Consider the following 10,304-nt stretch of genomic DNA (forward strand, 5'->3'; position numbering starts at 1 on the left):
CGACACGTGGTTGAGTACAATGAGCGTCGCTCGCAAGGTGCAGGTAAACACGAGCTCGCATGGTGCAGTTCGTGTTCACTCGAGGCGAGGGAATGCAGCCCGGATAGGCCTGCTCGGCTTCAATACGACGATCCCGCTCTTGCATTTGGGCCTCCCGCCGAGCTGTCGCCTCCACCAATCTTGCCCGTTTAGAGGCTCGTTCACCCATTTGCCCTTTCCGGTGAGCGTCGGGTACACAAGTGCGATTAGCAAGGACGAAACCTGGTTTCCTTCCTCATCCAAACTGCTGAGGGCCGAAGACCCCTTGCGTGCCGTCACGAGACTGAAACCCGCATATTTGGACCCCTACACGGACGAAGCGGAATTCTTTGCTTGCCTACTAACAATCTCCTGCTTGGGATAATGCTGGAGATCGGCTTTTGGGTCTTTCCCGACCGAAACTTCTCGACTTCTCACGAGGTATACGAGGCTGAACTTCAGTTACGACTCACAACAGACATTGGTTACCCCGATCCCTAATTATTTAACCTGCGCTTGTACATTTCCGACAGCATGGACTCTCTCTACCGATCTATCATGCTCGCAAATTCTATCGCCGCCAGATTCGTGGATTTAGATAAGCGAACCGTTGGCACGTGGAGTAAACACAACGGAATGTTTCCGATCGTCACTCTTTCGGAAAAAGTCTGGGGCTCCTTTGGTGGTCATCACCTTCCAAAGGGTGGCGTCCAACCCCCCAAACTATTGCATGTCTAACTTTCGGGATGCCCGATGGTTCAAGTCAGCAAGCCCGTTTTGCTACAACAAAGCCGAGCTCAAAAGCACGTTTGAAGACCGTGAAACACGCCAAGCGAAGAACCGTTCTAAGGTAGGCAAAAGGCTGCGCTCGGCACCGAGGACCAGTAATCATTTTCGACAAAGCTTGTGCCGCATGTCAGCACTGAAGGATTTGGCCTGCCTGCCGGATCAACATGAATATGCAACCGAGCTCTGGCCAGAGGATCACTGCTGCGGAGATGATTTACTAAGCTCCTCATGTTGGGATCCAAGAGTCGGCGGCAAATGAGCCCGTATGGATTCCACAAGTGCTCCGTCTGCCATTTTAGCGGATGATGCCCTGTAAGGCTGAAACCTACAAACACACTCTACCGTGAGGTCTCCATTCGCAAGCTGACGTGGAGTACTGGTATATCCCGAGAACGGCGACCACGGTTCGAGTTGCAGGAATTTGTCGAGAGGATTCTCGCCTATGGCTCATGCTCGAAAAGAGGAAACCGTTTGTGCCAGTCAGTTGTGTTGGACCGCGCTGTGGAGGTGCCACTTGCCTTCCATATCCAGATATTGAGGAGCCATGCCACACTGGACCAGGCCGTGAGAATCCTTCGGTCCCCATTAAAGCCCCTGTGTCTGAGGCATTCCCTAATCAATTCTTCATACATAGCAAGCTGCTACACTTACGAGCTAAGGCCAAGCTTCCACCACCAGGCAGGTAGAAGAGCACCGACTAAAGAAAAGATGAGAAGTGCAACTTGCTCCTCAGGAAGTGATCCAGCAAGATTGGAGTGAGGTCTGTTAATGGCGGTGGGCGGTCGGGAACTCCGTATGGGAATGTGGACTGGAAAACAATGTGCTTACTCGTGCAACCGTGATGGAACCAGGTTGAATGAGTCGTCTTTGTTGCCTAGGTCGAGGAAGGAAAGACCGGGTCATACATCGTTGCCGAGAACCTTTACGCCGAGCAATTCAACCCCCCAGCAATGTTCTCTGTTGGTAAGCGGGACAACTTCTCCCAGGCAGCTCGGAACGTCCCACGACGTGCCGGCCGAGAGGCCTCGTTCTCGTGATGGTGACGGACGAGGGTCGAAAGCACTTTTCCGAAGATGAACGCGGGGCATGTCAGCCCGTTTGCAAGTCTGCTGGGATCCAAGAGCACCATGATGCTTAAACGAATGCTTGGTCGCGCCCTTTGGTCTATTGGGAGTGGAAAACTCGTCAGGCCTCAAGCAGCATCAAACTTTTCAGGAGGCCTGTCAACACTAGCCGAGCTCGACCACTGTCAGTCCGCCCGTTCCGACCACGAATCGCTTTGTGTGGACAGTGGTTCTTCCCAGCACCTCCAAGGGAAGATAAAGGACAGACTGGGAAGGCGTTAGTCATAGCCCCCTGACGGAGATGTCGCATCCAAATTCCAGAACGAGAGGAGAAAACCAAAAGCGAGAAAAAGAAAGAGAAAAAGAAAAACCATGCCGTCGGGAAAAATGGTCGGGTTCAGCCTGGTATCGCCACGAACGGTATGGCTTCCGATTCTCCTGCAGCCGACGTCGATACAAAGGGGCTGCATGTCGCTTCGTGCTGCCGCAAAGAAAGGGGGGTCTGGGTCTGACTCTGATGCATGGGACAACTGCTGTCTGCTCTCGCACCGCTTTTCTGGTGTGAGGCCCTTCGCAATGGGTAGTAGAGTCTGGATACGGTATATGCTATGGGCGGTCTCCACGGCCACGGGAGAATATGATTTGAGTCTCAATCGAGGTCGGCCGCGCCGGAACACATCACATCACATCACATCGACCATTTTCGTGCAATACGCACGTAGTGTCACCCCAGTCCATTCCATTCCACTCCACTCCATTCTCAGCCTTGTCGTCGTCTTAAAATCGTAACCCGTACCGTGTATTTCCCTAACATGACGGTTCTTTATGGTATGTATGTGTTGCGCGTCGCGAAACTTCCCCTCCTCCCCACGGACCCGAAAATTTCTAGAGTGATTTTCTTTCTTTTGCTTTCTCGACGACTGGTTGGGTCCATCCATCCACCCATCCAACCCCCTTTTTCGACCTGTCAGACATGATTCATTGGGAGTGTCTGAAAGGGGGTTAGATCGTCACAAGTTGCCATTCCCCGCCCTCCTCATTCCAGGAGGATACCTCACCGCGCCACTGCTACTCGTAGAGTTGAAGACTGGTTTCGTGGCGTCTCCGTTTCCATGTCCACTCCCAGATCCCTGGCCCTGGCCTGAGCCTGGTGGTCCTCCTTTTATTGCCCGCGTAGAGCTTCCTACATCATGGCGGCGCACCTCGTCCACCTTCCCCTTGGCCAATCCAAACCCAGGCGTCACCCACCCGCCACAGCTGCAGCGCAAGCCCTGCCACGCAAATTTGCCAATGTTGGCCCCGCACCATTGTGTCGGGCACGTCAGTCGGCCGTCCAGCTGGCCTTGGGAGAGGACGGGCCTCATCCACGAGAGAGGGTGGAGAAAGATGTGAGCGCAAGGGTCAGCGCCCACGGCTGCCGAAGGGTCACGGTGCGCCGGAGGCTTGTGAGGCAGGATGAAGCTGGACCTGGCCAACAGGCGGCGGCATTTGCGGCACTTGATCTCGACGTTTGCCGGTAGGGGAGGCGCCGGCGAGGGCGACGACAGCGTAATGTCCGGGTTTAGGATCTCGGTCGGCTCGTCGCTGTCCGGGTCAAGCAAGGTAAGGCTCTGCACCCTGTCGCTAAAGGGGTCGCTTCTGTTGCCTGCGCTTGCACCGGCTTGGTCCAATCCTTGAGCACCGTCCCCCTGCCTGTTCTCGTCGTCGTCTTCTTCGTCGCGAAAACTAATGTGGTCCATCTCTGGCGCCCGGTTTTCGCTCAGCGCGTCCAGCACATTCCGCGAGTTCATCCATCTTCGGTAAATCTTGTGGCTCTCCAGCTGCTCCTGCGTCGTCGGGCAGCCCATGGCCTCGTACATGCGGAGTTGCTTGATGAAGCCCGAGTTGGGCTCAACTTGGGGACGGCCTTCACGGACCAACGCAAGTGCCGTGTCCACAGTCAGCGGCGTGGGTGGCAGGGAGACCATTTCTGGTGGGGATGCTGATGATGACGGCGAAGACATGGCAGGAGACTGGGCCGTGGTGGTTGTTTGAGACTGAGGGTAGATCATGTTGGCTGGTTGGCGGGAGTGCCAGAGAAGGTAGGCTAAGACAATTGTCGCTGAACGAGATACGCCCATTGCACTGGAAGATACATGTTAGTTATCATCAATCCATTTCTCTTTCTGACAAACTTCATTCAAAACCCTGCTCGTAATACGATGATGGCAACGGCAGCCACGAGGGCCTAGTCTTTCAGAGACGAGCAAAACGACCTTATGCCGTGGCTACTCTCGTACAATTTCACCAATGACGGTGAATTGCACCCAATAGAACATGATGTTCCAGCTCAAGACAGTAGGTGTGGCTTCAATGTGGTAGTCGTTGACAGTGCCCCTATCCCTCCAAGGGATCTCAGCCTTGCGGCTAAAAGGAGTTGTCACGTGCTTCGCTAGCCGAGAATCACAGGCACCACACGAGGTTCAAGTCGATGAGCCGCAGCCGGTATTTCGTGGAGCTGAATGATTTGGTGGCCAGAAACAGTTTTTGTTTCACATGCTTCGGCTACTGAACTAGGTAAACACGTCCGGCTCCAGTCCAGAGTGGCGGTACTCGACCGGGGTGCTCAGCGTGGCAAAGCCGAGATTTGGCGGAGCCACCAAATGTGAATGTTGGGATTTGGTGGAGGCGCCGGCCCGTTCTACCCTAGACATCATACGACACAGACCTGTCATTCAGAAGTACGGTCCGTGAGACCGACTCTCTGCTCCTGGGAAGGTGCTGCCGTACGAAATGCGGACCAGGCGTTGGGCTGTGTGAGAACTAGAGTCGCTGACAGATACCAACCATTGGTTTCGACAGGCCGCAAAAAGGGACGAAAACAATAGACAATGCCCGTGGACACGGAAAATAGGTTTCAGAGTCCCATGTGACACGTTTGCGCAAGCTAGACAAAAGCTGCCATGGCCAAGAGTCAGGAGAAAGGAAAAGATTCACCTACCAGTGCACAAGGACTCCGCCCGGGATTGGGTCGTTGGAGCCATCTTTGAGGGAGGTGCCAGAGGTTTCAAGTTGATTGGATCTCGAATGCTTTAAACCTTCGTGAATAAAGGCATTGCTCCGTGGGAAATAGGACAGAATGTTCGAGTCGTAGACATCGTCCAGAGGGATGTGCAGGTGTTGGAAACCGCGAAGAGAGGCCCAGTCTTTTTGAAACTTCCAGTCTAATACTGAAACAACGTGAGTGATGTTGGAGTTCTGGAGGATCTTTGGGCGACGTAAGGCTTGAAATCTGAAGGGGACTTGTCAACAGTTGTTACTGGAACTTTATCTCAATTCTCCATCAGGTCGGTTTGGAGGTGGGTAGAAACAGGTCGCCAGCCACGCACAAAAAGGGAGAAACTCAGGTCGAACCACGTACCCATCAATGTACAAATCGTAGCCTGGGACCTTGCTGGGCAGGGTTGGGATGTCCATGTCGGCTCCGAAGATAGCGCGGCTGAGGTGATGAACAGATGCCGGATCCCAATAGAGGCAAAGAACGGGCCAAGGCCAACCACCTCTCGCAAGAATGAAAGCAGCGGTGAAGGGGCAAGGACCAAATATGTGGATTGTGAAGTAACGGCTTTGTTTCTGTGTTTTCCGGAAAGTGGGCGAAGGTTACCGGTTGAGATTTTTTTTACTTTGTTTGTCGGTGGCAATTATCTCCTCCCTGTCAAGTTTCACACTCGCAGACACCACGGTTTGAGTAGTGCGGAAGGGACAAGGGTTTGGATCGGATCGGCTTTGGGAAGTCTGGGTAATGGTGGCCTCGAAGCCTTGAAGCCTTGAAAGACTTGGAGGAGGTTGAAGCGGGAAGAGAAAATCGGATATGAGCCTCGGCTAACGCCAAGACTCTGATAAGTCATCTTGTGACTAGAAGGGAAAGAGAGACACACGGAGCAATTACGAGTAGTAATAGCAATTCACTTCACCTCACCTTTACCTCCACGTCTAACCATAAGTTTTTACCCAGATAGCCTTTTCGTATAGAAGTGTCTAATTTGTGGATTGAGTACCTTAAGGAAGAGTAATCTGACAATCCTCTCCTCCACCCTATCCTTATGCCTCAAGGGTGTGGCTTGGCCCGTCCATAGACCGTGGCTGGTGACATGTACGTAAAAAAGGGATCAACTATAGATTATGCTTAACTGCAAATACCTTTCCGTCATGTTTACCCGGCATCATGGCGAGGGGCAACCTACTCGGTACAAAAGAACGAGACCGAGGTCAAGGGGCCTTATTGGTGATGGCGAGAGTCGGGTGGGGGAGCAAACGGTTTGATGGGTATATGGGGTCGGCGTCGACGGGTCCAACGGAACACCCGGGCGTGCACATCAACACGTCAACAACCCCTTTGGCATTCATTGGATAACTCTGGCTTGAAACAATATCCTGCCGATGGATGGCTTCACCTTCCACGAATGGAACTGCAAGCGATGTTTGATGAAGTTTCTGGAATCCAACACTAGCCACCTGCTTGGTCTGCAACTTGTCGGTCTGGGAGTTACTGGAGTTTACAAGTTCGGATGAGTTGGTGTCATCGGGATTGGAGGGGAGGGAGAGAGGTTGGACGTTGTGCTGGGGGTACCTGATACCTACTAGCCGTAGGGTCTGGTAGGAATCCCCACGAAGCCACAGGGCAGCAGCTTGGTGACATAGCCATATTAGGGCCAGAGGGATCTAATCCACATCTTGGTCATCCTTGTTGGGCGTAGCAGGTACTAACAACCCCCTGTTCTTCTGCCGTCAGTGTGTTGATCCAAGATACGACGTCAGTTGTGTCCACTCGCAATATTTCCCCAGGCTCGTCAAGACCCGCTCCTTGCAATGCACGCAAAGAGGTGATTTTCCGAGTCTCAACCCGGCTCTATGTCCCGGTCTGGTTTGTTGCTCCGAAGCCAGGCACCTTGTCGAGGCACATGTACAGAGCGCAGACGCAGGACGCAAAACGCCTCCTCGTCAAGCACCCTCACCTCTCAGAAAATAATTTCATCCACTCGCCGATTACTCCTTCAGGCCACAGGCTGGAGAAGTTGATCAAACTGACCCTCTGTTTCAGTTGCCTACGAGGAATCTCCAGCCTTGTCGGTTGCCAAGTCCCAAAACGCTCAGATTCAGACTGATTCCGCTACCCGATCGAGTTTGTGCACCGTTACAATCACTCGCAAGCTTCGCAGATGATACGATCCACCTTCTGGAAATTCATGCCAGGTCCTGCTTCACCCTCGCCAATCACAACTTGACGATTAATCGAAACCGAAGGATGTCGTGCCATCCTACCTCCTTCCATTCGAATGTCTTCTTGGCCTCACGCGGCCGCGTATCATCAGAGAGCTTTGTAAGATGGAGCACGAAATCAATCTGTGGCAGAAGGATCTCGTTTGGCGAGTGAAAGAGAAAGAGAAGAGCCAGAACATGCCCCATGCAGACCTTCAATCGTTTCGGGGGTTGGTTTCGCCGATGTACTCGGTGCTGGTGCCACCTCCGTGGATTGATTGGATGAGGTTCCATCGGCCTTGTGGACGGCGGCTGGCCCAATAGAACAAGTCGAAGCCATCAACCCACCGAGGTACCTCGTTCGTTCAACGTGCGCATGCAGTCCGGCCACCCTCACTATAAAAATTTGGGCAGCCGAGCGAGACGGTAATGGAAGGTCTTGACTAATCGCCGAGGGGGTGGACACGGCACGCTCATCACAGTTTTTGGTAAGGCAGAGTACCGAGTACTCCATTAAAGAGGGCCTACGAGTACTTGTAGGGCTGTGCTTGATGTTTCCGCAGATGGAGATCCGAGGGCAATGGTTAGGGGCAGGGGGCCCGGGGCTGGAGTGGGTGAGTGGCAAGCCCATGCATCCCCGAAACAACCGCTACTTGGAGGGACACCGCCCAGAAGCAAAACCTGTTGCTCGAGTCAGTCGCCCTGGCTTCCTGCAGGCCATCAGACTCGGCATGCGCTATCCACCAACCAGTACCCAACCTCGAAGCCAAGGTCAAATGACACTGCGCTCCAAAGTATCCTCTACCACATCACCTCTCGTGTTTGGTACTGCCAACACAACAAGCACTTGAGGCAGACAACTCGTTTCGTAATTGGGACCCGCTAGCTCCCGCTTGATGGAATGGGGTGCTACGAGTTGGATTTGGCCCAGTAGTAGTGCCGTTGTCAGCGTGGCCTCGGGACTACTTGTTCAAGTCCAGAGTAGGTATGACGTGAAAGCGCCAAAAATCCGAGCTCTCGTATTCGCAGGCGTTTGGAGTGTGGGAGTTGACGAAGAAAAGGCCTGGGATTGCGGCTAGACCGTCTACGGTGAATGCTTTCAGAGTACATGCACGAACCTATGAGTATTCGTATCCACAAAAACCTTGTTGGCTGCAGAAGACGAGGCATAATTGATGTGAGCTCACATCACATACATCTAGTGCACATTGATTTTTCCCTTGCTGCGATCCCCCACCACATGGAGAATTTTGGCCAAGGTTGCGGAAAGAGAGGAAACAAGAGGACCTGTATTTTGTAAAAAAAAAAAATAGGTTTTCCTATAGAGATCCGTTGTCCGTTTGTGGAAGGCGATGGGTTTGGCGGGAAAACCATCTCGCATCGTCCCCCGAGCCACTCACATATGGAGTACATATGTAGCGTAGCTAAATTATGCAGAATGCAAACAACGCCACCTAAGGCCATGGAACCCGCGCTTTCCGAGATACTAGTCATACTCGTAAGGCTTCAGCTGGGACCGAAGTCTTGGGCCGGCAAACGGCCAAGGTCTAATGTGGACCGAAGCGTAAAACACCTTTCCCGAGGCCTGTTTTTGTGCTAAGATGATGATGCTGATGATGATGAGGATGATGGTGGTGGTGGTGGTGGGTGGGCGCCAGTGATGATTGTGTGGTGGTGGTGGTGATGGTAATGCCCAGGTGCACCAGGTGGTGATGGGTGATTACGATGCGATACCGGGGTTTGATGGGCGGACAAACAATGGCCGTGTTGGCTACCATTTTCTAGTATCGGCTCGCCTTACTCGTACAAGGACCTCCCTACTGTGTACTCGTACAAGTACTCGCAAAGCACAAAAACACCCCCTGGGCCCTGGGTCGGCTGAGGTCGAGATACCCAAGCACTGTGGCACCCGGCATGGAACACCCCCCGGTCGTGGGTTTCATAGGGCTACTGTCTCCTCAATTAGGTCCCACCACTAAGCGGCCGGCAGGTTTTGGCGGGGCACTGCAGCCTAGCCACTCTTAGTAGCCCTAATCGTCGCCCATGGCCCATGGTCGCCCAGCGTTACAAGGGCCCTTTTTTACTTGAAGGTAGGTACTACTCGGCTTTGTCTCAGTAACCAACCAACTACAAGTCTGGAGTTGGCCTGGTAGGCTCGCCCTATCGGGTGTCCACTTGGACTCTGGACCATATTACCGCCCTGGAGGGGGAGCACGAGGTCAGCCCATGCCGCCTTTCTCCCCCGATCCCCATCTGTCAATTGCTCAACCTTTGCAAGGTTGAGTTTCAGTTTCAGCCATTGGGGGTTGCTTATTATTATGAATTTCTAAAGTGGGTGACTCTCGGCGAGCCGTGTGAGGGTGAAGTGTGAGGAGGAGTGCATCATGCGCACAAATAGTAAGAGTTGTTAAGGGGGGGATCAGATCAGAAGACTTCGGGATGGTACGTACATGAACACCACTGAGTAGGTAGTAAACGAGGGCAACCAAAGTCAAAAAGTCACTTCGTCACTGACTGACTCGGGATGTGTGAACCTTGCAGCACTGGCCCGGGAAAAAGGGGACTTCCGCCACACACGTTTGTTGTGCAGCACCTTCAAAGTACATGTACCTTCGAACAACGAGGTACAGTACGTGGTAGAGTCCAAGGTGCCAGGACCAGATGCGGAAGGGCAGCAAAGCACCAAGCGCGTCCCCCCGTTCCCGACCCCGATGTTCCATCGCCCAGGCGCCTTGAGGGCGTTGGTAACCAAGTAGAGGCACCTGGAGGGAAAGAGAAAAATTAACCCTTGCACCGTGGTCGGCGATAGGCTCAGACACCACCTGCGAGGGGACTAGCCCAGTTCCTAGGCACAAGGCGCTAGGCAAGGTTGAAGGGTGGCATGGTCATGGTTTAGGGCTCCACCATCCTGTTGCGGAACGGCTGCAGCCTTTTTTTCACTGTGTTGACGCTAGAGCAGCCCACGGCCGATCTGGGCTATGTATGCGTGCTGTAGGGCTGAACCAACCCAGCTCCAGCCCAGTTCTGGATCAGATAGCCCAGGCGAACAAGGGACAGAGGAGAAAGAGGGAGAGAGAAGAGAAGAAAACTACACAGCCACCGGCGCCTGCGCAGACTACATCCCCGCACTCATTCCAGAAGCTCATGGCTATCGCTGGCCGTTAGGCCTTGGGTCCCCTTAGAGTTTCCCTGGCT

At 53.4% G+C, this 10,304-nt stretch overlaps 1 protein-coding gene across 1 annotated transcript; it reads right to left on the bottom strand.

The window, feature by feature from the left end:
- Positions 1-2,881: 2,881 nt before the first annotated feature.
- Positions 2,882-5,327, bottom strand: Z517_10314 (uncharacterized protein; the record flags this gene model as incomplete). The annotated part of the gene is made up of 3 exons (XM_013423926.1): positions 2,882-3,995; positions 4,852-5,142; positions 5,272-5,327. 3 exons carry the CDS (start codon positions 5,325-5,327, stop codon positions 2,882-2,884), a joined length of 1,461 nt encoding a protein of 486 aa, XP_013279380.1.
- Between the last annotated feature and the right edge of the window lie 4,977 nt (positions 5,328-10,304).

Source organism: Fonsecaea pedrosoi (genome assembly GCF_000835455.1).
Source record: "Fonsecaea pedrosoi CBS 271.37 unplaced genomic scaffold supercont1.7, whole genome shotgun sequence".
NCBI lineage: Eukaryota > Fungi > Ascomycota > Eurotiomycetes > Chaetothyriales > Herpotrichiellaceae > Fonsecaea > Fonsecaea pedrosoi.